General features: G+C 46.9%; 1 protein-coding gene across 2 annotated transcripts; it reads right to left on the bottom strand.

Annotated features, from left to right (window-relative positions):
• Positions 1-165: 165 nt before the first annotated feature.
• Positions 166-21520, bottom strand: RAD54L (RAD54 like). 2 transcript variants are annotated; one of them, XM_068953027.1, is made up of 18 exons: positions 21314-21520; positions 21138-21215; positions 19852-19971; positions 19067-19127; positions 17272-17407; positions 16580-16649; positions 13838-14126; positions 13169-13293; positions 10380-10530; positions 8322-8448; positions 6162-6236; positions 5586-5716; positions 5371-5481; positions 5109-5232; positions 4734-4812; positions 4447-4626; positions 2531-2694; positions 166-1329 (listed from the first exon to the last, which is right to left on the bottom strand). In XM_068953027.1, exons 1-18 carry the CDS (start codon positions 21314-21316, stop codon positions 1128-1130), a joined length of 2226 nt encoding a protein of 741 aa, XP_068809128.1. In that variant the 5' UTR covers positions 21317-21520; the 3' UTR covers positions 166-1127. The 2 variants fall into 2 exon arrangements, with proteins under 2 accessions (XP_068809128.1, XP_068809129.1); XM_068953028.1 differs by lacking the exons at positions 21138-21215; positions 21314-21520 and adding an exon at positions 20712-20927.
• Between the last annotated feature and the right edge of the window lie 4594 nt (positions 21521-26114).

Raw genomic sequence — 26114 nt, 5'->3', positions numbered from 1 at the left:
TTTTCATCACTTCTCTGTTGATTTGAAAGAGTGCTGCAGATCAGCAGTTCAGGGTTGTCCAACTCCATCCTCTTCCCAAATTGGCTACTTAAACCGGGGCAGACACTTCAAATAAATTTCTGCGACGTGCTGCAGGTTTCTGAACAAGCAGTTAACTACACTCGGTGTAAATTAAGAATTTATTGTTGTTTCAGCCAATAAATAAGAATCCCTCCATATAAAGGCAATAGAAAATAAGCAAGCTAGGTGAAAATCTGAGCCTGGACCTCTTGTATTTGGAAAAACTTTACTTTGAGGAAAAAAAGAAATTACATCAAACATAGCCTGCTGTTTATTTGCAATCATTGATTAGTTTTTGGGACAAAAATTCTTCTCACCCCTATTCAGTATGTGCACTCATTTTACAGAAGTAGAAGTGTGTTCTTTTGTAAAATTTTTATAATAAAAGTAGAATTAAGACCCATAATGTACCAAAGTGTGAATTTTATTACTGCATTGTAAGTAGATTAATTAAAACACTGCTTGATCAGGGGATCCTGCCCAAAATACAGCAAGTGGTTTTGGAAAGGGCACGACCTTACTAAGGACTGATTTCCTACTGCCTGAATGTTCTTTCAGGCCGGATGTTTGAAGTACGAGTGGAAGTGGGTTTTTTTGTATGAATCCTCTTGTTCCTGAGCAAGTAGCAATGCTCACATTTTACAACAGAAATGGATCCTGCCCATTTCTGCTCAGCAGCCGTAAGCCATAGCTGTCCGGGAAAAAAATGCGACTGTGTGCATCATCTGCTCTAAAGCTGCAGGCTTAACTTAAACTTGAAGGCAGAACTTGGCTGAGTAGAAGGCACAGGCACCAACAGCATGAAAACCAGTGCTGATCAAGACATGCAGTCCGGTTATTCATGGTTCCTAAAGGGCTGTTTTCCAGGCACACAGTACAGTAGCAAGCAGACCCTGCCCAACCCCAGAGGCCTTCCTACTTCTCAGACAACACACTGTTCTGCTCTTCCAGAGTCACGCTACAATCCAGCATGTCCTGCTGTCCGCTGTCCCTTGTCATGAAGGGCATTATAGCAGTGTAGGCTGCCACAGGAGCCTACCCTTGCACCCACAGCCGATAGTGGCCTGTTAGAGAATCCCTCGCTGCTCCTCATGGGAGTGGTGATGGAAGGTGAAGGTGATGGCAGCATCCCAAGCAGCCTTTAGCACAGAGTCCTGCAGTCCCCGCTTATCAGCGCAGTGGTTCCACTGGGAGAGGTCAGAGGTACAGTCGGACCCTTCAGGAGGAGGCCGTACCTGGTGGCCATTTACACAGCGACGACACTTGATCCTGGAACAGAGAGCCGGTCAGGAAATGGTGCAAGGCCCTTTCTCCACTTCTTTGGTTTATGGATCGTTTAAAAATGTGGCTAACCAACATCTGGTTTTGCCCCTCTTCATCTACAATACTGGCCACTGGATTTTCAGGGAGGCTGAATCACTACCATATGTCATTTAAACCCACAAATACCCTATGGTATGTGACAGATGTGTAAAGAATCATAGCTGTTTTGGAAACCTTGGGGCTTTGTTTCTAATGGTGCTCTCCCTCCCTGTTTAGCCACGTGGGAATGAGCTGCTGGAAGTCAACCCAAATCCAAAAGGAGAGAAAGGAGCCAGCAGGGCCCAGAGGCAGTTCAGGATGAGTTTCTCTTGAAAGGTGAGGGGTGTTGCTCAGAGCAGACGCCAAGCCCCCACCACTAATGCATTCTCAGCACTACCTCAGGCTTCCTGAGCTCAAGGTAGTACAAAATGCTCTGACCTGCTCTGTCCTGGCTCCCACCACAACCACCACGACCAGGTTGGGCTCAAGCTGTCTTGGAGGTGCACAGCTGACCTGCTGCACAAGGATACAAGCAGCGGCAGCCTGCCAGCAAGGCTTGTTGCCATGCAGAAAAGACACCTACACAGAGCTAAGCTTCAAGTCAGCTTAAAGCTAATCCTCTTCATTTCTTGCCTCACTAACTTTCTCAGTGAAGCATTTTCCTGTATTCTCTGTCCTCTTTCTGATGGCTACAGTACCACAGGTCTAGAAAAAGGGGCAACATAAGATTTTTCAGTCCCCATAGCAGCACTCAGGTTGGCCTCACTAATTCTTAAGGACAGGTAGAATAGCCCTGGCAGAAGAAGCACCTCAGCATTCTGGCCCTTGGGGAAAAGGCAAATCAGCCAAAGGACCAAGCTGGGCTCCACCAGCCTGGACAGCTCTGGCAAATACCTCTCATTAGCTGCAGTATTTTACAACCTCCAAACACAGGGAGCCAACAAGATAGTTTACTCATTTGTCCAGCTAGCAAAGCTTTGCTAAGACAACAAAAAAGGAGGCCAGCAAGGAAGTGCTAATCTCCATATGGTTAAGAGTTTCAGAAGCAAAGACACTCAAGGCCTTCCCTTGTTGAGCTGCTTCCTGCTGCTTGAGGAACCTCTGAATCAGCAGACTAAACTGCAGAGGGTTTTTGCTGACCCCATCCATCATTATTCAATATACTTACTTATCATGGGTATCACTCGTGGTGGCCTCATTAAGTGTGAACAGCTCCTTGAGCTCCCCAAGTGAGAAGTGTCTTTCAACATCCTGCTCCTCATCCACCACACAGCTGCTGAGCGCCTTCTTGTGGGTCTGACGTTGGAAGATCTTCTCCTCTATGGTCCCAGTCTACAAGAGAGATGGTCAGAGACGAAGTATTGTTGGGAAACTAGTATTAAACCACCACTACATTGGGAAAATGACACGGATCAAATGGCTGTAAGCTGTCAGGACGTCTAGTGCCTTACTGGGCCAGTACAGAATGACAAGTAAGGGTCAGTAACTGCACTCTAAGCATGTCCCATTTGGCCACTGATTCAACCCAACTCTGCTTCTGTCACCATGTCCACGGCAGTGGAGCCAACTGAGGTCTGGATGGAGAAGAGATGGAGCTGCCACTTCTGGCTGAGGCACACGCACTGCACCACATTGTGACGATAGAAGGGGAAGGAGCCAAACAGCTACAGCCCTCTCAACCCTTCCTGATGGATCTGCCAAGATGCAACACTTGCACAGCACAAGCTCTTAAAGGCAAGAAACGACCATCCTGGTGGTAGCCAGGAGGAGACCACTGAACTCAGAGCAAAAACTTGCTCTCCAATTCCTGCCAAGACCAGAATGCCCGCAAGCAGGAATTCTCCTTTCTATCACTTGGTTAAGGTTCATCTACATCCCTGCCTGGGAGACTCAGTAGTTTGGGAGCTAGTAGCAGCACTGCTTGCTAGAATCAACTGGTAAAGGACAAGGCAGACTATAAAATCATCATCATTGCTTGGCATTGCCTTGCTTCACTGGAGCAGTATCTTCTCCTGCAATCAGACGCTCCTCAGGAAAAAAAGCAACAGCAAGGGCTAGCCGCAGGTGACACGAGTGTCAGCAGTATTTTCTGGTATACCCACACACTGATCAGTCACACCTTCTGACGAGAGGGAGATGACTACTTCTAGAACAGATGTGGTTAAAGGCCAGTATGCTACATTTTTAAGGTAAAATCTACGAGAAAAATCCATGGCTGTTTTGCAAGCAAATGTAATACAAAAGAGGACAGTTATTAGTGAGATTTGCAGACTGGCTTGTTCGTTCTAAACGCAAAACAGGGCTCTGCTTCCAGATGTAACCAGGTCAGAGAAAAAGTAGAACACCATAAAGAACAGCTGGGCAAAGAACACACGTACAAATGCACAGAAGATGGAAGACAAGACTTAATAATCGTTGTTTAAGTAAAATAACAAATGATCAAGGAACACAAGCTTACTGAGAGGTGAAGGTAAACAATGGTCACACGGGACATCTGTGAAGAGTATACACTACTCATACCGTAACGCTTTGTCAGAGAGTACTAGCTGAAAAAAGCTAGTCTCTTTTCTGATTTCCATTTATAGAGCAGCTACCTCATCTACCAACTGGTAGCCCCGTTCCAAAAGCTACTGTAATTCTGGGAACATAGCTGCTGTTTAATACGTACATGTATACACAACCACAATACACTGTAGCCAGACTGATAAACAAGACTTCAGCATCAGATACCTTGCAAAATCAAGGAAGTCACATGCCTAAATGACTTCAAAAAAACAAACAAAAAAAAAACAAAACAAAAAACACCCCCACACTTTATAATCTTATTTGGAAAGTTTCAGTTGTTTCTATTTTCCCAGAAGTCAGTCACCATTAGAAACCAAGGCCTGCAGCTGAACGACCCTCCAGCTTGAACACTGATTGTTTTCCATGGTAACATGTCTTAAGCTTGGAAGCAATCAATTTCCAATCAATTCTGGTCACCGACCCAGAAGGGTTCTCCCCCTTCTGGTGCAATCACACCAGCTGCAAGCTGGGAGGACACTGAGAACCCTGTGTTAAGGGGGTGAGAGGAATCAGACTTACTGAAAGCAGTCGATAGATGTAGCATGTCTTTTTCTGGCCATCTCTCCACACACGAGCCATGGCCTGCTCATCATTAGCTGGATTCCAGTCCGGGTCGAACATAACCAGTCTGTTAGCCCCAATCAAATTCAAACCACAGCCACCTGCTTTGCTGCTCAACATGAAGATAAACTCAGGGCTCTGTGGACAAAGGCAGGCACGGATTAAACAACAGAGGCAGCCCAACGTTTACTTGCAGCTCCCTGAACTGGGAGGACAGCTGCTGGCAACTGGCAGATTCTACGTACCGAGGGGCTGTTAAATCGCTCCACAATCTTTGCTCTCTTTTTAATGGACATGGTGCCATCCAGCCGGACGTATAAATACCTGGAACACACAACATTTACTACAGCCTGAGTGTTGTAAGAGAAAAATCTTTCAGAGTCTTGTAACAAGGGGCTGGGCTTTAGGAGCTTTGCAGAGGGCCAGAGCTTTTCTGCCAAGTGACCCCCAACAGTGAGAGAGCACAAGTCACATAGTTCCAATTCAGTAATCTCTCTCTAAGGTACAAGAGAGGTCACAAGTTCCTGCTGATAGAAACTCTAAAAATAGCCAGTTTCTTTTACAGTGTATGCTGAAAGTACAGTTCTGGAGGATTAGACAAACGAAGACCAAAGACAAACCTTCTGTTCCTGCAGAGCTTTTCAAATAGGTCCAGTGTCTGGGTGTAGTTAGAGACTAGAACTACCTTGTCATTACTGGTACTTTTTGTAACAGCCAGGATGTAGTCCAACACCAGCATCTTTCCTGGAAAAATGAAGAGGAAGAAACCTAGAGAAGCTCCCAAATTCCTGACCTTGGAGGGGTACTTGTTGGGGCACTAAATACAGTCTCATGGGTTGCCTGTGTTGGGTAACACATTTATACTGTGAAGCCCCACATTACCTGAAAGCTGTGGCTCCACAGCTTTGGTGCTGTAGCCAGCAGGGAACAAATCCAGGGCCCCAGTAAAACCTTCTTCTTCTTCCATGCACTTGTCATAGATCAGGGCAGGGTCTGGAGAACAAACAGAGCTCAGACTGTGGAGTGTGCACAGGAGGCTCAATAAAATACCAACAATGTAAGAAGCAGACCCATTTACCCCCAGTGAGACAACTCACGATTGCAGAGCTTCTTTAAGGAGGTGATGGAAGAGAGGGATGACACACTGATCTTGCCCTCCTTCAGCTCCTCTACCGGCTTGGCTTGCTTCAGGAAGTTCTTATACAGCTCAGCCTGCAGAGGCGTCAGTCTGAAACAGAACAAGAGCTCTGCAGCCCCAGTCCGCCCCCAAACCAAACCCCCTCTTCCTCCACCATCTACACAGTCGGTTCCTTTTGGTTCCATTCCCCAGATTTTTTTGCTAAAGCACAGACGGCCTAGAACTGCCTACAAGGATGAAGCTGGATTGTTCGTATCTCAGCCCAGAACTGGAAGAGATGCTTGCAGACACTCCACGTAGCCCAGACTTCTGCTATACACAGCTGCCCAGAGCATTGCAGCTAGCTGGCAGAAGCCCAAAGTAGTGGGTTGACCATTCCTGCTTCAGGAGGAAGAGCAACGTATTGCTAATGGCTACAATTTTATTCCTAGAGGGAAACAGTGCTAACAACCATCCAAGGCAGGGCTTTTTGCAACTGTTCAGTCCTTCCTGTTTTTGTTCCCTCTGCCCAAGGAGAACATATGCTTTCTGATACCTGCAGCAGACCACCTGCTCAATCTTCACTGGCAGATATTTGGACAGGATGTCCGAAGTTCTTCGTATTAAACACCTGCATGGAGGGAAAAGAAAATCAGATGCCTGGATGACATCAAAAGCCTGTTTGGTCAGTATTTTTCCTCAGAAGTTCGATACACAGTCCCTTAGATATCTAGTCATCACCGTCTGTGACAGTCCAACATATGGCAAAGCCCAGGCATCCACTATCCACACCAAACCTATGCTAAGAGGCTACATCAGCCCATACTACAGAACCAAGGATAACCCAGTGTCTTTGTGAGGCTCCCAGTTCTTGTTCATGAGATTTGGAGGGATCAGGCACGATCAAGGCTAACAGAGCCCAGTCCCTTAGCAGAGAAACTCAACTCTTTCTCAGTCTACCAAGGTCATTCAACTTGAGCTACAGCAGACCAGTCGTGTTGACGGAGAAGAGGGCAAAGGATTTAACCACTACACACTACGGACATAACCCAACACAGAAGCAGTCAGCTCCCGGCATAACTCAGTAGCTCTCCTCAGCTGAGATGGGTTCATTCTCTGGCCCGATATCTGGAAAAAGGGCAGATCCTCTAGGGTCATAGAAATGTCCCAGGGAGCAGTTCTACTGCACTTCACGAAAGATGGGATGGACTACAGATAGTGCTGAGCTGCGTGACCAGAATTAAAAAAAGGTGCAAAAACCCAGTTCTGCCATGAAAGATTGAAAAGTTGAGGTTATAAAATCTACAGCAGAGAAGAACAGCAGGGATATATGACAGCCCCGAGATCTGTCAGAGGCTGCTGCAAAGAAAGAAATAATCTGTTCTCCAAACCCATAAACAGCAGGATGAAAAGTCACAGGCTTATACTACAGTAAGGAAAATTTAGGTTACACATTCAGAGCATTTTCTAACTGCAAAGACAGTGATGACCTGGAAGCGATGCCCTGGGGAATTTGCGAGGTCTTCACTGCTGGGTAGGGGCTGAGAAAGGGACGGCTTCGGTCTAACTCTTTCTCCCTTGGTACAGCAGGATGGATTAGATGCTTTCTTCAGGGCCCTTTCAACCCTACCCCTAAGATTCCACATGTCCTTTGATCACGGTCTCATTTATAATTCCTACCAATTTTGATTGATTCATCTGTACTGTCTGCGTCTGTCCTCTTCCCTGCTTGTATACCATGACTGCTGCACAATAAAGAAAGCGACCTCTACAACACAGCCAGGCACAAACATTCTTGAACACACTTTTCCACCCTTCTCCATTAACGAGAAAAGAACCGCATCTACCTCAGGAAGGAATAAGCTTTTTTCCTTCTAACCTTTCCTTTTGCTCAGACTTCTGCAAGCTGGCCTGAGTCAAGGCCATGGCTGTCTCTATAGACAGGCTATACAAAGTGTGAAATTCAATTTGCCATGACTTTGAACGGCTGGGGTGTATTTGTGAAGACTGTAAAAGCTCAGATTAAAAAGAAAGAAATGAAGGCACTAGCAATGCTGTGAATCAAAAGAGACTCTAGTAAGAGTTCTTACAGAGAAAAGATTGCCAGAAGATTTGGATGCCATGGTTTTATTCTTGAACAGAAAAGAAAGCACACTTAAAAATAGCAAAAATCAACCAAAGAGAAATAAGATGGCATTTTACATGACAGAGGTGCTTCTCGGGGTTCAAAAGTCACGTTTCTGACACTACTAGTCTAATCCCAACAGAACCAACACAGCTATGAAAAAGCAAGCTGGATTCTTTTCTAACTTGGGCATCATCAGGAAAACTGAACACTCCTTGTTCTCTTTCTGTCTGCTACTTGCCACTGGCCTTGATGGATTTTCAGTCTGACCCAGCCTATGCTGTTCTTATATTAATGTAAATAAAAGGATACTCCCTGACTGTTCAGATCCCAAGAGAAACAGAAGAGTCAAATCATGATTCAGCACCCAAGAACATGGGATTGGGGGTTACTGAGGCTAAATACACCATTACAACATGCTATTTTTCAAACTAAAACTGTATGCTATGTGGATTTTTTCAGGGCATAAGTACTTGTACAATCACTTACTGAATACTGGTAAGAGAATCTGTTACTATAATTTGCAAAGATATCCACGTGCGCCAAGGGTTTAGGCAAAAGCTCTGTAAAGTGAAGGGGGCTGAAGTTCACCTGTTCACAATGCTGATCAGCTCTTTAAGCCTCTCTTCTCCTTTGTGTCGCTCAGCTTCACTCGCATCTGCATCTCTGCCTTTCAAGATGGGAATTTCAAAATGTCTTTTAAACTCCTGTGCTGTTCCTGTATGAAACAGAACAGAAAGAGGTGACAACCACTACCGAATAGACTTTGATCAACACTCCCACTGCCCCAGCTATCATACCACAAGCATGGGGCCCTCGCCCCTTCCGTATGATTTTTCTTTCTAGTCAAACGAGGCAGGGAAACATGTACAACACAAAAATATTTCGTACTCCAACAACACGGCACTGCCAAAGATTGTACAATTTTAATTAAAACTGAGTCCCATCAGGGCTGTTTTGTTTTTGCTCGCGTATCAGCTACACTTTTAATCCCAGAGTATGCCCTTGCAAACAAGGGCACAAACATTTTGTCTGTCTGTTCCAAAATTATTTGTAATCAGTTGCTTATTACTGGTCACAGGCTGAAGGAAAGAAGAGTGACTACTATATGCATGCAGCCTTGATGGCAGCATTTATGGTATTAACCTCATCTCAGAGAGGAAGAACTGGAAGTACAGGGAGACTAGTCTTGCCTAAATACAGGTCAAGAAAAATCATATTAGCTGTCTGCAAAAACTGCCCAAAATTGAAGCACACAGAAAAAGCAGGTATAGGACATCTACCACCCCATCCCATCCTCTCCTTGAGGAATCTTGGGAGCAGAACAGCTGAACAGAAAAACATACAGCCCAAACGCTGCTTCGAAGACTCAGAACCTGATGATTTGTGTTTAGGTAAGGAGTGGTGTGCAAACTGGATTTAACGGCAAGCCTTTTGGACTGGATGCCCAACAACCTAACACAAACACGGGTGCCAAGTTACAGCAACAAAGAAATTTTTTACAGATTGGTTTACTTTCACTCCTTGACAGAAAAATGACCTTTCTTGACAAAGATGACCTTCTTCACACTGGAAAGCAGTAGAGCTGCTCCTAACCCAGAACGCATGCAGGGAGCATGTAAAGCCTACTTTGCTTTTAAAATGAAAACACAGGCAGAGTATAGGAGCCAGAGCCTTTTTAAAATTGGTTTCATTAACTAACTAAAAATAAAATCAATAAAATCAAATTTTAAAATTTAATCTGCTAAAGCTACGATTTTAATCCGCTACCAGCAATCACAGATGTTTGATCCTGAACACTCAAACTAATCAGCATCTCTCTTCGACAGTCTTTTTTTCCTATCTCAGATAAAGCTTATCCCAGACTCTCAGGGCTTCTTCACCCTAAAAGAATGCAGTCTCAACTCCAAGTGCTAGACATCACCACTGTAAGCCTCCTCTCAGAAATATCTAGAAGCAGGATGGCAGACTGTCAGAGATCTGGGCTTTGTCACCTGCTCTACCAGAAGGTATTCCATTCCACCTTGCACCAGTCCCTTCAACTTCATGTGTCAGATGGGTACAATTAGGATAGCAAGGGGAAGCTGGTCTCCCAGACTTCCTCTGTACTCAATATAGACAGCAAGTCATATCAAGCCCTCCTCTCCAAAGAGCCTCCCCTACAAAGACATCAACCCTGGTTCAGGAGGTCTCTGAATCTGCTGTAGCCTGCAAGTGTTGTGGGAAGTACCATTACGAGCTCGCCTTTCTTCCTCAGCTCTTCCTGTAGTATCCCTAACCTACTGTCAAAGAAAGTCCTAGCCTATGCAGGTCCTTTGGATGACCAGTATAGCCACACAAGGAGACCAGCTATCTAGTACTTGCAGTAAGATATTCGTTTTACTCTAATAATGAATTCCCCTTCCAAAAGACCTCTATTAGATTCACCCTCTTTAAATAATGAGCTCCTCATAACTGAGTTCTGCTTACAAACGGACCCTGATCTAGACTTTCCAGATACAAGCCAAAGGAGAATTAAGTCTCCAAACTGTACATAATCCTTCCTTTCACTAACGTCTTGGTTTCTGCTTTTGCTAGCAGTCATGGCTGAAGGAGGCCTTATCAGCAATTCCCCCCTTTTCACATCTAATCCACAGTCATATTTCTTACCTAGGATGCCTGAATTGACAAAGTGCACCAGGCTGAAATATTCAAGCAGGTCATTCTGAATGGGGGTGCCAGAGATAAGGACTCGTCGGGGTGTATTTAAGCTGTTGAGAGCTTGGTATGTTTGATTTTCAGAGTTCTTCAATCTGTGGCCCTTTGAAAGGAAAAAAGGAATGCATCCGATTATAAATTCAATGGCTCTCACGGGAAGCAGCTTGGAGTCCCCATCAACACACTGTATTTGCCAAAAGGCACCTCACTGCTCTTCCCCTTCCCAATCCTGTTATCGGTAACAGAGTTTTATGGTTTCAACTGTTGTGCTACAGATTTCTTTCAAAGGTAATAACCTAGGGAAAAACCCAAAGCTATTATGTGAGGAAACACGACATTTTCATTACAAGCTCCCCAGACAGGGGACATCCGAGTCACACCCAGGCAAGAGGGCCTGCCATGAAAACAACAACCACAAGGTCTAACCAGAAGAATCCTTTCCTGTTCAAGGATAGGGACATTGTTAGCAACACCAGGCACTGAACTCTGGATCAGTGATCCTGCAGCATCCAAGGTCAAGACCACAAGCCATTCAAGACTACCTATATCCAGGACTGCCAGGCCTTTGCACACTAATAAAAAAGGGCTCTGCACCTACAGGGAGTAGTTTGAATATGGTCCTCATTTCCTGACCACAGAGATGGGGTTGAGGTGGATAACACATTGCTCTATATCAGTGTTTTGCAGCTCATGCTCCTTGGCCACTCATGGCCTGAAGGCATCGGGAGGTGAGATGAAAAATGAATGTAAAAAAATAAAAATAATAATAATAATAAATATATATATATATATACACACACACACAAATATATATATATATATAAAATTTAGAAAAAAAGTTTAAGAAATAAAACACACCCAGATTCTCCAGTGCATGAGCAAGTTAAAAAACACCCACAAACAGGAGTCGAGCAAATTGGAGTGAGAGAGGAACGTTTAAAGCCTGCATATGTCTTATTTTGCCACAGACAAACTATTAGGTTCACCCTGCATATGAACATGGTTGGGACTGCTGAGGGCTCTTGGATTAGAGAACTCCGTCATCCTTTAGTAAAGTGCTCCAGGACACTACCACATGCCTGCACAAAGCAGCTTTATTAGCATCTGGGTGCCAACCTGCAGGACAAAGCTTAATCCGGGAGACGCTTTTTGAAAGTGTGAGATCACTGCAGAGTTGAATATTTATCAGGAACATGAGGAAGACACAAGACCAAGGACCTGCACCACCACCTGCCGGCCACAGCCGGTGGGCTTGGCATCTCCTTTCCCTCTGCCCCATCCCAGGGGTACTCGGAGTGGGGGCAGTCAAGGACTCGCTTGGATAAAAGTTGGATGGGAGTTATACTGAAGGAGGATGTTGGCTTTTTAAGCTCCTCCCAGCACTGTTCTAGCAGATACAGAACTAAACCACTGGGTGGCACCAACACTTAACAAATCCCCTTTAACGTGCAGCATAGAACACCCCAACAGTGGCCAAGGCCCCCAGATTGATCATTTCAGGGAGGTAGAAGGATTTAATTCTCTCCTTCAGGGAATCGCTGACTCTCGCTACCTACACCCACAAACAGGGAAGGATAAAGGAAAGAGCAAATCCATTTCAGCCATGGGAAGGCAGAACTTGAAAAGCCAGGCTTGGCAAAAACAGATGAAATGCTCAGCAAGCAGGGAGTGAAACCAGGTTTGCCTGTTCTCAAACAAGCAGCAGGTGCAGTAACGCTTCACCTAGCTCTCCTACCTTCTACCCAAGTGTACCCATGGCAGAAGGGAGGGGAGTGGGGGTTGTGTCATGGGAGACCCCTTCAAACCACCTCCCCCCTCCTGCCCCCAGTGCAGAAAGAAGTCTTCTGAGCTTGCAGCTTCAGAGAGCAGGCCACTCCTACTCAGGGAACAGTGCCAGGGGAACAGGCACAAGATCTGGGACACAAGATTGCAGGATACCTGGCCATTTTGAGGTCCAGATCCCACCTCCATGGGGTGTCTGTTATCTCCAATAGAAGCATGATGGCACCTAACTTGCTATGTCCTCAGCATGGCTGAGGCTTGGACAGGAGAGAGGGAAACAGAGATTCAGGATGTTATAGCGTGGGGGGGGGGAAGTAACCTAGCAGTCCAGGAGAGATAGGGGAAAGCATGAATCAGGAGACTTAAGCGCAACAACTGCTTAAAGCTGCCAGATAAAGTGGCTGAGAGCAGTCAAAACTACACACAACACCACACCAAATCACAGAATTGTTTACTTTGGGAGAGACCTCTGGAGTCTCTGATCCCACCTCTCGGTCAAAGCAGAACCGACTTCAAAGTTACTAGGTAGAACATGAGGCTGGACAAAACAGAAAGCACTTCTCACCTGAGCAAAGACAGAAGCAAACAAATGAAAACAAGAGCAGGGCGCTGCCATTCCAACAGAGCAAGACAAGACACTGGACCACCCTTCTGCGACATACTTACGCTGGCCCTTCACGTTGAGAAGGGCCCAGTAGGTGCAGACCCCTGCAAGGGACCCAGGAAGTAATTACTAGAAGGTAACATCTGGATTTTTTTCATCTCTCAGTTCCTGAGAATAGCTTCTCTCGTTCAGGCCCTCCCAGTATAGATGAGCTGGTTACCCAGAGCCTTTGGAACACAAGGATGCATGCTTTCCACAGCTCACTGCCCCCCTCCTCTTTAAGAGGGCAGAAACAGTTTTACCCAGATCTCGAGAAAACATCAGGAACAAATTCTTATTGAAGATTCTCTCATACCTCATCACATATGACAAGCCCAACGCTGCCCTTCTGCAGTGCCTCAGCATGAAGGCGGAAAGTCTCATAGGAGATGATCAAGATGGGGGAAGGCACTCGCAGTCCACGCTGGTTCATAAAGCTGACTGTGGGTAGAAATGGGGAAAAGGAAAAAAAGAGGGATGAGGAAAACAGTAAGAGAATAGGGTTCAAACTCTGCAAGTTGAGACTGATCCTTTTGCCTTAAAAATCTAAGAGAACCTTCCCATCTGTTTCAATGCCTTCGGACCCTGAAGACCTGCTGCCTCCATAGCACCTCTTCTACCTGCATATACCCATGCTGCTTTCTTTGCAACTGTCCCCATTTCCATCCCCCTCCCGCTTCTGCCAGTCATCTTCAACCACTTCAACTGCTCGCCTCCTCACTAGCCCACTCCCCCTGGCTGGACAAAGTAAGTGGCACTAGATCCACCCTAAATTGAGCATGCAACTGGACTTGGATTATTCCCAAAGATCAACTATTACTAAACGTGCAAAGACCTGATTTAGACATGAAGTTAGAAGAGACTTTCTTCAGCTTCTGTGGGAGCTGTCTAATGACAGCTCACAGATCTTCGCATCAGCTGCAGCTGGGCTTTTTCCAACTTAAGTTTTTTACCTAAAGCACACCATTTGCAAACATTTCTGTACCTAGCTTACGGTCAATCTCTTCTTTGGAGCCTCCATCAATGGCCAGTGGCTGGATCCTTCCCGCCAGCCATTTCTCTACTTCGTTGTACCAGTTTCTCACCAGACTGGAGGGAGATACCACCATAGCTTTCTCGATTTCAGGCTTGCAGTCCGGACTTTGACGGAGAAGTGTCCACATGAGAGTAATGCACTGTAGGGTTTTGCCCAGTCCCATCTCATCAGCCATTATACAGCCGTGACTCCCAGGGATCCGCCTGCTCGTCACGCAGTCCCACAGGAACTTCACTCCCTGCCAAGAAATTGTTCTCTCAGAGCAGGATGGGGACAAAGGCAGAATGATAGCTTCATCACTGCACAGGACTGATATTCCAACAAAAAGCAACTCTGCATAGCACATCCCTGGGGGCCTGTAAGCGTTCTAATGAGACAGAGGGAAATCACTAGAGATGCAGCTGAAATGCAGCCACATCCGGGTTGGAACATTACTGGTGCTGATACATACCTCATAACGCGTACCAAATCTTGCTACATTTTAATTGTACAATTATAACTAGTTTCCTAACTCAACTTCCCAGAAATTCCTACCCTTCGCTACATTAATTAGGCCCAGGCCAGCAGCAACCAGCTACTCCAAACATGCTAAGCATCTGAACAACACACAATTAAGTAGTTTTGAGAATAAAGAATCATAAAGTGCCCAGACTTGTTTCTGTTCCCCAATTAACTTCCAAAATACCCTCAGCAGCCCTCCTCTCTTCTGCCTAGAGACACAGAACCACTAGGACTCAGCTGGGGACACACAGTCCAAAGCAGATTTAGCTTCAGAGAAGACACAAGGCTGGGGCTACCGCTCATGTCACATGCTGGGAGGAGAGCACAACCATGCCCTGTGTTCGGCTCTGACACATGACCCGTACAGATTCAGGGAAGAAAACAGAAAAATCTCTGAAAAACATTCTTCTACCATGCGAGGATAGGGAGTCAGAAAAACCTGCAACATTGTCCTGGGAATACACAAGCTTCCTGTACTGTGTCAACAGAGCAGAAACTGGGGGACAGGACCTGAAAACACCTAGATGGATTCACCCCACTATGGTCTGTTGTATTGGACTGGAAGATGGAACAGCCACTTTCACTTGCACTTCAATTCCTTTTCTTTTTTTAGGCCCTTAACAGCAGATTAATGGAGTTTATTTGAGCCAGAAGAATAATCCATTGCTGACTAAAAGCATGAGTTTGGCTGGAGATCCAGTAAGGTAAGCTCCCCAGGGACTGGGCAAAAGACTCGACAAAAACTGAGCAAAGCTGCACAACAGTCTGCGAGCATCAGTGGAAGAAAACCAGCACAGGAATCTTAGCTGGCAAAGACTGATTGCTTTGACTAGAACTGAGACTGCTGTATGAGAGATACCTAGCTGTCAAAAAATAGAGCGCTCAGGACACCAACACATTACTTGAAAAATGTGCCAGCAGGCAGTATCTTATCCAAAATAGAGTGCCTCCAGCTACGTAGCCAGAGATCAGCATTACACTGGGTCATAGGTTCAACACCAACTCTGAGATAAAAGTACAAGCTAGAGGCAGCCTACAGTGCTCTCAGAGCCATCTATAAGATCTCCTGTGCAGGGACACATCTAGCTTGACCTGCTTAGCCTGCAAGATCAGCAGTCACAGCTTCCATCCGTGTTGCCTCTAGGCTTAAAGGATAACATACTGCATCTGTGATAAATCTCAAACTTTCTAAATACCTAAGGCAAATATTCAGGGGTTAGTACTCACAGCTCCAGGGTTGTGATGCTGCATATTTTTAAGACAGAAAATATTTTTCAGCAGTCTCCACTGGCTAATTCCAAATCTACAGAGATCACTTACAGCTCACTTTCACAAAGAATAGCCTGTGAATGACATACAGTGAGGTAGGACACTGCCCCCAACTGTGTTGGGAACTATCGTACCAGAAACGAGAACTTCCGTATTTACTGGCTCAGAAAGTGCAGATCCAGTCGGTTCTGCTGATCAGTAAAGCACAGTGCTTTGAACAGTCCTACCCTACCCATGTCAAGATTGCACTGCTAGGATAAGTTATTGCAAGAGTATCCCATTGCATTCTGGATTGAATTCCTTTATGAGCCATTCAGGAGAGCTACATCTCCAAACTTCAAGATAAGTAAAGACTAGACTTTCAGCTCTAACTCTGCAAGATCCAGTTCTCCATACAGAAGCTAGTCTTTTCCTAAGGTTTCACAGGTGACACAAAAGCAAGCCAATGTTCTTTCCTAGACCTATTAAACCAGTGCACAGTGGTCTCAGAAGCTCCCCAGGTCCTAATATAAGCAGATCTGACCTATATACCCACAGAGAACAAATCTGTGCGTAAGGAAATGTCATTTTTATACTGGGAGTGCACTGACCCTGCTAGATCAGAGGCAAGAGAAGAGAAAGAAAGTTCCTACCCACTAGAAAGCAATAAATTCCACATTTTTAAGGCCAAACAAGACTGCTACAATAGTCACAGCATGTCCTCTTGCTTAACATAGGACATAAAATATCTGCAGCATTCAGACCTCTAAGAGGGTGGTTAAGACAAACCCATTGGATTTTGCATTTGCAACAAACTAGAAGAGTCTATTACATAACACAGTCCGCACAGCTGGTGGGTAATAATTCCAGCAGAGGAACTGCAGCTTTTTGAAATGCATCAAGACCTCCAGCCATACCCTCAGGTCCCAATACAAAACTTACTTCTCTTTGATGGGGCCGTAAAACACGGCTGAGGACAGGATCCACCACAACATGGACGGGTGCTTTGTCCCTGTACGAGGCAGTCAAGAAAAATGAATATATGATTAATGCACTCAGTACAGCATATGTTTGTTTCTCTTAATCTCACTGCTATTCTAAGCACTCCTCAGTGGCTTGAGGGAAGCAACTGCCAATTAGAAAAAGAAAAATGGATTAATTTAATTTTGAGAGAAGAGTCACAGGGGCCTGATCCACCACCTGCAGTATCAGTGAAGCTGTGTGTGTACTCAGGCCACAGTTAAAACAAGGCCAGAACATGGTTCAGAGACACCGTTGAAAGTCATTAGTATTTTCCTTGTGTGAATAACAAAACTAACTGCATTGCTTGAGAGAACAAATCAGGAACCTCCTCCTCTGTCCACGAAGATCCAGCTGATAGCCTTAGACCCTACGACAGGCTGAAATTTTTGATGAGCGGGAGATCAAAGAACCGGTGGAAGAACACAGTCTGACGCAGGTACATTCTTTCCTTTTACTAGTACTACACCTGAAACAATTTAGAGGCAAAATATCTGGATCAAAACTTCCCTTGACATTCGGACCCTAGTCCAGACACCTCTAGGAGGAAAGTAAGCAAAACTTCATGCACAAGGAGGTCAGAACGGAAGCATTTGTGCCAGGTGATGACTCACTTGTCTATTTTCAGCTGGTCGTGGGCACTCAGCGGTGGGGGCTCATACAGAACCAGAGCTCCTTCCTCAAAAGGGTCGTGGAGAGGGCTCCTCACCCCTGCTCGTTTGATACCCAGTGCCCGCAAGCCCAGTGGCCCTGAAAGATTTAAAAAAAAAAAAAAAAAAAAAAAAGGCACAGCTCAAAGAACTGCTTTGTCCCAGAAGAAAACAGTGAAGGAGCAGAGGCAAAGATGGAGCTATGACTGTCAGCCCACATTGAGTGCACCAAAACGGGCATGACTGGGTGCAGCAGATGCCGTATATGCTGGCACACAGCAGTACAAGCTGTTTATGAAGGTGATTGATGGCTTCATCCCACCTGTGCCACAGGCATTCAGTCATCAGCAGGCACAATGTCTCCCTCAACTACTTCTGAGTACCCTTTTTGGGCTGTTCCTAGTTCTCAAAGGGCGTCCTTTTTCTTTCATGAAAGACGAGCAGGATTCAAAGATGAATGCTTTACCTTACATTCCTAGGTACATAATATTTGGTACTGGGCCACATCTTCTTTTTGGAGCACCTAACTCAGGCCTGGCAGGACTTGTATCTTTTATGCAAGGTCAGGAAGAGATCTTTAACAGCAATGAAGTTTGACAGTATCACAGTCAGCACCATACTGCCGTTATCTTGTCTAGGGTATTATTTTCCCTCTACTGAGCAATAGCAGATGTTTGGCTTTGGAGATAGTTTCTGTGAAAAGCAGAGACTAAGGATGAATCCTTTTCCTCGTATTATATTTTGGTGTCGCAGTTCTGGAACGGAGGTGAACATAAAAAGAACACACACACAAATCACTTCTCCCATCAAAGTTCATCTCAGAAAGACACATCTGTGTCCTGGGAGGCAACTCCGCTCCCAGGATTTGTTTTGCTTTGGAAAAATTACAGCAGGGTCAATTTCCCTGCTGCTTGCTACAGTTCCTTGCAAAATGAGAGCATATCAGAAGCTGAGACAACAATGCCTGCACATCAAGAAAAGAGAACATGAAACAGCTTCATCTCCCAAATAAGAGAGGAAGATGACAGTCATGGAAAGCAGCTTCCACAGTTATAACCGAATTTCAGCTTCCTGACAAATTTGCTTTTCCACCAGCCAAGAACGTTGTTAAACGAGTTCTTTTTAGGTTAGTCATTTCATACTCTGTGTTTGTCTATAGCCATATTTCTTAAACTAAAGTTTGAGTGAAACTGGCTGACCTGTCTTTGAATTTTCAGCTGGAGGGTGAAAGGGAAAAGAGCAGCCCCATTTGTTTCTGAGATTTTGTGTTTCAGTGATTCAAAACCAGCTGAGGCTTTGCACTTCAAAACAACTGTTGTTTTGAAGATCACCTTGAGACTTAACACATTCGGGCAAGTAGAAAGAAAACTGGCACATATTATCTTTCTCACGCACAGCCTTCTGTCTGTTAGTACCATTAGGGTATTATTTAGATGATAAACTTTCAGGGCTTGGAATCCATCTTGCTTTCATGTTTGCAATATGGGATGCAATGTTCTGGCACTACATAAAATACATAGCAGTAAGTATACAAAATCCAATTCTGAAATGTAGGATTATCCAAACTAAACACTAGTAAGAAATAAGAAGACTTTGCTAACGTGCCAGTATTTTTCTTTCAGAATTAAGTCAGGATTTCTGGAACACACGCATCAGTGCAAAAAATAACAATAATCCCCCAGACATATTTGACAGGCCAAAGCTTCATCTGCTCTGCTAGAGTCAGCCAATACAGACAACTCAAACCTGCTCATCTTACCTTTATAATTTGGAATGGGAACTTTGAAGGGTTTGGACAAAATGCTGCGGATAAAAGCCTCCTAAGAACGCAGAAAGAAAACACGTTTAAGTTGAAGTCTGACATCAAAGACTGCTAGCAAAGGAAAACTCAAGACACTTCTTGAGAACACATTTTTGCCAAGTGCTGAGAGCTCCTCTGGTCTCACTTAAGCTTCAATCCCAACTGTTTTCAAGGACATACAAAAGGAAGAAAGTGAAACACCACAATTCCGTCCTTTAACCCTGCTGTCTAAAACTGTTTTCTTCTGTGTTTTCTAACGCATGAAATTTATTTTCATAACTCCATCTTCTTAAAACCACTGGCATTATTCACTTCTCTAAATGCTACTGCTTCCCCCACCTGTTCCAATGATGCATTCAATCAACTCATTTCCTGTAAAGAAGCAGCGTTAACATTGTAAGAACAGTCATGCTGGACCAGCCTAGTGTCCAGCCAGACCAGCACCTGGTCTCCAAAGGTGAAAGCGCAGAGAAAACAGGGTGGGCAGGCAGACAGAACTCGAGCCATTCGTATGGAAAGCTACCCACACCCCTTGGCATGATCCTTCATACAGGCCCCGTAACACTCCTTTATTCAGATTTTCCAGTATAGAAAGTACCCCCACCAAACCTCCTTCAACATAACAGGGCTGGACAAAAGGCACATCCTAAAAACCTCAGATGAAGTGGGTCCATGGAAGTGTTTGGACTCCCTTGATGAATGAGTTCCACATGCAACCCCCGAGCTGTCCCGTACCCACTTACATGTTGACTGCTATCCAGGCACTGAGGCCTATTGGTCAACTGAGACAAGGGTTTCCGGAAAGGTGACCTGTAGCATTCCCCACTCTCGGTCTCACTGCCAGGCTTCTGTCTCTTCTGAGTCTAAAAAACAGAATCAAGACAGAACTCATAGATATCTGGTGAGACCAGATGATAGATGTATCGCTGTTACACTCAGTAAGCACCTAACCACAAAGGCAATCCACCCTGCCAGCTGAGCAACTCTGAATAGACACAGTCGTTATTCACCACCGTTGTCAAAGGACAGAGCCAGCAACATCACCAAGGTCAACAGGCCCTGAAGTTTAATCTGCACAAAGGTTAAAACGCTCTCCCAATTATGAAAATAGCTAACAGCTTCCGATCTGTAAAAGAGCAAGCTTGTCTGTACTGAAACCTGCTTCCCTACCCGGTAGGCGATTCAGAAAAAAAAACAGGGAAAAAAAGAAGGAAAAAGAAAAAGAGCAGGAAGAAAAACACGATTCATTTTCAGTGAGCAAAATTTCTTCACTTCCCCAAAAAAAGGCAGAAGGAAGAAGAAGAGGGGTCAGTAGCACAGAACACACTATCTGAAAGCCCCCCAAGGCTCCTGTGGAGAGTTTTATTTTATTTTACTTCTATTATTAAGCAAGTGAAAGCCCCCCCCCCACTGGAACCTGAATTTCAGAAACTTAGAGAGGGATCAAGACGAATAAGTCAGTGATGCGTCTTCTGATTTAACGCAATCCTGTTCACATCGTTGCCCCTGAGACAAGGCCTTAACTATCTGCTGGCATAGAAGAAGAGATCTGATACTGAAAACGCTGGGTGAAGTTCTTTGGTCTCTATGACACGGAACGTACCATCGTAACGCTCTCTTTTGGCTTAAATATCTGTATGTCCCCAGTTACCGGCCTTCTCGCAAAACACTCGGCAGCTCTGCCAGGGGACAGTTTTCTCCGTAACCACAGAAGAAGCACCTTCTTCGTACAACAGCTTTCTTCTGCCAAACACACGCCCAGAACACAAATTCTCCCCAAACTGATGAAAACCGCATAAACTTCAAGCCTGACCCTAGGCTCACAAAAGACTGATATGATTAAAAAACACCCTCTAACGAGGCACCAGGCGCGTGACGGGAAGAAAGGCCAGCCCGGCGGGCCCGCAGCCCTGCCGCCCCGCACCTCTGCGCGCCAGCACCCTGCGGCGCCCCCGGCGCTGCCAGGCCGAGCCGCGGCCCGGCCGGCGCCGAGGGGGAGCCCGGCCCGCCGCGCCCCGGGGGTGCTCACCGCCGGCGGGCGCCAGTCCTGCTCCTCCTCGTCCCCCGCCTTCCTCTTGGCCAGCTGGCTGGGGGCCAGGCTCCTCCTCTGCAAGGGGGGCACAGCGCGGGGCTGAGGGGCTGAGGGGAGGGCTGCGCCCGGCCCCGCGCCCCGCACCCCCCGCCCCGCGCCCGCTCCGCACTCACCATCGCCTCACGGGACCGCGCCGGGGGAGGGGGGGGAGGCGGGGGAGGGGGGGGGCGCGCGGCGCGTCAGTTTGGGGGGGGGGGGGGGAACGTCCCGCGCGCGAGCCCGGCGCGGCGGGTGGGCTAGCGGTGCGAACCGGTTCGCGCGCGCCGAACTGGAGGCGGGAAAGGCGCGGGGCGGGCTCTGCCCCGCCCCTCCGCTAGAGCACCAGGCGTGGCCAAGCGAGCGCAGAACCCGGCTGTGCCGCATCGACCCGCTCTGCGCTCTGTTGAGGGAAGGCAGGAGAGGCACAGGCGGAGGGGGGCGGGGGGCTGACGGGCGGGCTGACTGCCTGGCAGGCTGACTGACGGGCTGACTGACGGGCTGACTGACGGGCTGACTGACGGGCTGACTGACTGAGAGGCGGGCTGGCTGACTGCCTGACTGACGGGCTGACTGGCGGGCAGGCTGACTGGGTGACTGATGGGCTGGCTGACTGCCTGACTGACAGGCTGGCTGACGGGCTGGCTGACTGGGTGACTGACGGGCTGACTGGGTGACCAACAGGTGGGCTGACTGAGTGACTGACAGGCTGGCTGGCTGACTGAGGGACGGGCAGACTGACAGAATGGCTGGCTGATAGACAGACTGACAGACTGACTGATAAACTATCAGGCTGAGTGATGGACTGGCAGACAGACTGACTGATGGGCTGACTGATGGACTGGCAGACTGGACCAACTGACCAACCAACTGACGGACTGATGGACTGGCTGAGCAGAGGGACTGACAGCCCACCCAGCAGACTGACCCAGCAGCGGGGCAGTGGGTGGACACCACCCAGGAGCCCTCCACAGTCAGGAGTAAATGGGGCGAAACCCCTGCAGTCATACCCCTTGACCCCAAAAATACGGAGCCGCCCTATGGAGCGGGGCGCAGTCGGCTGAGGAAGCCAGCCGGCGCCCCGCAAACGGGTGCGGGCGCCCGGCAGCGCCAGAGCGGAGGCGCCTGCGCCCTGCGCTCGCCCCTGGGCCTGGGGGACAGAGACACCCGAGCCGGTGCTCAGCCGCTGCCAGAGCCTGGACTCTGCTTGAAAGCAGCTTCACGGCTTCCAGACTGGAGCCAGCCTGGGAAGTAGTCTAGTCGTGTCTGCACGCTGCTCAGCCTTCGCTGCGCTCACACAGAGCCAAGGCTGCGGTGGCTGGGGCGCTCCCCGGCGCCTCTGCGCTCCCAGCATGGATGCTCTGCTCACAGGGAGCTGACGGTTGTTCTCCGATTCTTCCCCGTCGTCAGCCTTCCTGCCTTTTCCTGAGTTTCTGGGCAGATTTCCTGCACGCAGCAATGCAGATAAGACCCTCCCACAGAGGGCAACAGCTGTGGATCTTCATCAATCTGAACAGGAGCCCTAATGCGCTGTGTCATGTGTAATTACGTGCAGCTAATGAAGCCCTGCTAATGCTCTGTCAATATCAAGGATCAGGTGCTGGCAGGAAAATACATCTGACATCTTCGGTACCTCATGCTTGAAAGTAAGCTCTCCCAAACCTCCTCCGCCTGCTCAAACCAAGGGAAGGAGTGAGGTGGTTTGGCAGAGATGCTGCCCCCCTGCTCGAGCTGTAGCTTTGTCTTCTGCACTGGCTGGTGTGTCTGCCAGAGCTCTCAACCCATCTGACTTCCCTTGCTATGGCGTAAGCGGAGAGAGGTGAAGAGTGTTGCCAGGGCTTTGGATGGTCTCTGACAACAGTACTACAAAGGTGTTAGGCTGAGAGCTTGGACTTTAAAGTGAAGTAAGTCAGATACTGCCTCCGAACCCAGACACTCATAGCTGCAGTGACTCCTGCTAGCAGGAAGGAAATTGTGGGTGTTGTCACAAGCTAGCAACCCTTCGTGCTGAGGGACAAGCTCAGTGGAATGGGAGGCACCTTCTCTCTAGACTCACTTCTCAAGACCTAACCACAAAATAATAATTTTACACTCATTATTTCTACATACTTACCTGTTTAGAACACAGCTGACCTGAAAGCCATGATTATGGACCAGCATCCCTCTGCGCATTCACAGACCAAAAAACACCCAATGCCTTTGCTACGCTCTCAAGGGCATTTCTGGCATTTAGGGTGAAAAGCAAACCCATACCAGCAGCACTTTAGGAGTAGATTTGTTTTCCTTGGAAGTGAAGGTTAGTCCTCAGGAAAGAATGACGCTGTTCTTGTTCCATGGATCACAGCTGACAGATGATAAATTTATGACTGACGCTCACCATGCAGTTATAGGACAGACTTCTTACAAATTGCAAAACCACAGAATTTTGGAGACACTCAGCTAAATTCTCCTTTTGGCTACCCAAGGGAAACCCCAAATAACTACATGAAATTAGCCAAGTCCTCCTTATGTTTGTATAAGAACGGTGGAAGGCAAATTTGCTCTTTAATGCAGCTTCTCAGCTCCCAGTCAGCAGTGGATGGGGCCATTGCATCTCTGTGCAGGAGAGTAATACAATCCATAATATGCCCTTTAGTAGGAGTCAGAGCATGTCCTCTAGAGTCTTTGGGTTCTCCGAGACCTCAGTCGCCAAGAGCGTTAATACTTCTCAGGAAACACACCAATTCTCTAGACGCTGGCCACGAAGCTGCCGTGTCAGCCAGAGGCAGGCAGGAGTGGAATGTGGCCTTCAGTGCAGTCAAGACACAGCAAGCGATTCACCATACAATGCTTCATCAGTGCAGTCCTTAAAAGGGCTTCATTACGCACCTTTTAAATATAAACCATAAAATAAGAGTAGGTATAAGACAAAGCCAAATTCTTGCAGCTCCAGGACATTTCAGGTGTAAGTGAGCATAGATTCCTCGCAGCCATTTACACCAGCTGAAGATCTAGCACCTTAACTTTTTTTTCCTGACTTTTTCTTTTAAGACCAAATGCATTTGTCAGTATTTTATTTCTGAAGTGCTTTCAGAGCTCAGTGACTAATGTTATATGTTGCAATTACTGGCTCACTGGGCACAGAGTGGTTCTATAGGAAGGTAATTGGCTATTTTTCCTGGCATGAATAATATTCACATTAATAGCCTCCCTCACCACAGTTGAGAGAGCAATTCTGCTTTGTGCTTTCTGCATGTTAGGACAACAGACACGTTTTCTAGCTTAGGCAGGCTGGATCAATAATAAGAGGAAGGAGAGGCAAAATGCTTTGTCCTGCTTTGTGTAGACATTAATGCTACAGCAACGGGAAAGATCTTAGTTGTCTTATATCCAACCCAGAACTGCTGACAGCTCATTCCTATTACAGCTTTTCTGTTCTAACAATTTGCAAAAAGGCCCCGGAGGGAAATTTGGGGTGATGCCAACACCTAGGTGTGCCAGCCCACTCTTAAGCCAACAACGCCGCAAGGCTGCAAGCCTGTAGCAAGGTGGGTAGACACGTGAGAGATCCCGTCATGTTTACTACAAATACATACTGTGAGATGTTCCCAGCCCCAAACAACGCTGGATAAGGGATGCAGCAGAAAGAAATATTCCTTTCTTTCTCCAGAGAGAAGGTCTGAAGGACTTGCCCAAGGTGACACAGGCAGTTGGCGACAAGGTCAGCAGCACACTAAACCCTTCAAGTGCTGTGGATCCCGTCCTAGGAGCCACTCTGCACTCACGTTTCCACTCTTCTCTCCAAACCGGCACCTTCAGGCAGAGGTAACTCCCCCTGACTTCCCTCTTTCTAATTACACAATTTACTCCTTTTCTGACTGTAATCAGCTCCCATTTATACAGCCCTGAGAGATCATAGGATAATAATCACCGTGGGGAATAATCTTATGATTTCCCTTGCCATCTCTGCAGGATGCTGAGTCCCTCCAGTACGGGTAAGGAGAAGAGAGGAAGCTGAGCATCTTTCTCAGGGCAAGAAACAGCTCAGAAATAATCAAACTGAGCCTTATGTCCAGTCACCAACCACGGCATTAACTAATGACACTCGCTCAGTGTCAACCAACAACACACTGCAGTGACCAAGCCCTGCACAAGGCTATTCGGTGGCGGGGCCAGATATCTGTTCACCTTCCCCATCCTGCTTCTGTACGTGCATGAGGCTGAGGAAGGCCAGGGATTGCTGTCCCTTGTGTGAGGCAGCAACGAAACCCAGTGTCCTGCAGAGAGGGACCGCGCAGTGACAGACACAGCCTACTGCAGGCTGCCCTGGCCCGCAGCAGAGGCGACTTCCCCAGCACCCTGAGCCCAACATCCCTCTCCTCCATCCCTGCTTCCTATTCCACCCAGTTCCTGGCTGCTGCAGTGGCTCTCCAGTGACTTCCATTATTTGTGGAATCTTCCTTCTTTAATCACCCTTTTTTTTTTTTTCTCAGAGAGGTCCTTCCCTTTTGCTTTAGACTTTAGGCTCCCCCCAGTTTCCCATAGCACCTTTTAGGAAACACACTGCAGGAATCAGGGCCTCGTGTGCATCACTTCACAGGCAGGTAATAAGGACAGGCCCTGCCCGAGAGAGTTCACAGCCTCCTGTCCCCTCGAGAGAGCTTGTGATCTTAGCGGCAGACAGAAAACAGCATGAGACAAAGATAATGTGAGAAAATGTCTCCTGATGGAAGCAAACCTCAGACCTTGTCTAACAGCTTCAGCCATTCTGTAACAAAAAGTGGAGGCAAAACCTATAATCAGGATAATAAGAGCAGAGTTACAGCTTTAACAAAACTCAGTGGTGCTATCTGGATCTTCTCAGGTGAAGGTCTGAATGGACTGGGATTGCAGGATCAAGACCCCAGCATGCCTGTATAGCTTGGACATATTCAGCTGCAAAAGTAATTACTTAAATAT

The sequence above is a fragment of the Struthio camelus genome, chromosome 8 (assembly GCF_040807025.1).
Source record: "Struthio camelus isolate bStrCam1 chromosome 8, bStrCam1.hap1, whole genome shotgun sequence".
Classification (NCBI taxonomy): Eukaryota; Metazoa; Chordata; class Aves; order Struthioniformes; family Struthionidae; genus Struthio; species Struthio camelus.
This window is presented reverse-complemented; position numbering and strand designations above follow the sequence as displayed.

What these genes read in the sequence shown, in the direction of transcription:
- RAD54L (XM_068953027.1), bottom strand. An exon ending in AGGACTGGCGCCCGCCGGCG is followed by an intron (nt 19,972 to 21,137) that starts GTGAGCACCCCC and finishes TCTGTTTTTTAG; the next exon opens with ACTCAGAAGAGACAGAAGCC. An exon ending in GAGCAGGTGGTCTGCTGCAG is followed by an intron (nt 5,717 to 6,161) that starts GTATCAGAAAGC and finishes GTTCTGTTTCAG; the next exon opens with ACTGACGCCTCTGCAGGCTG.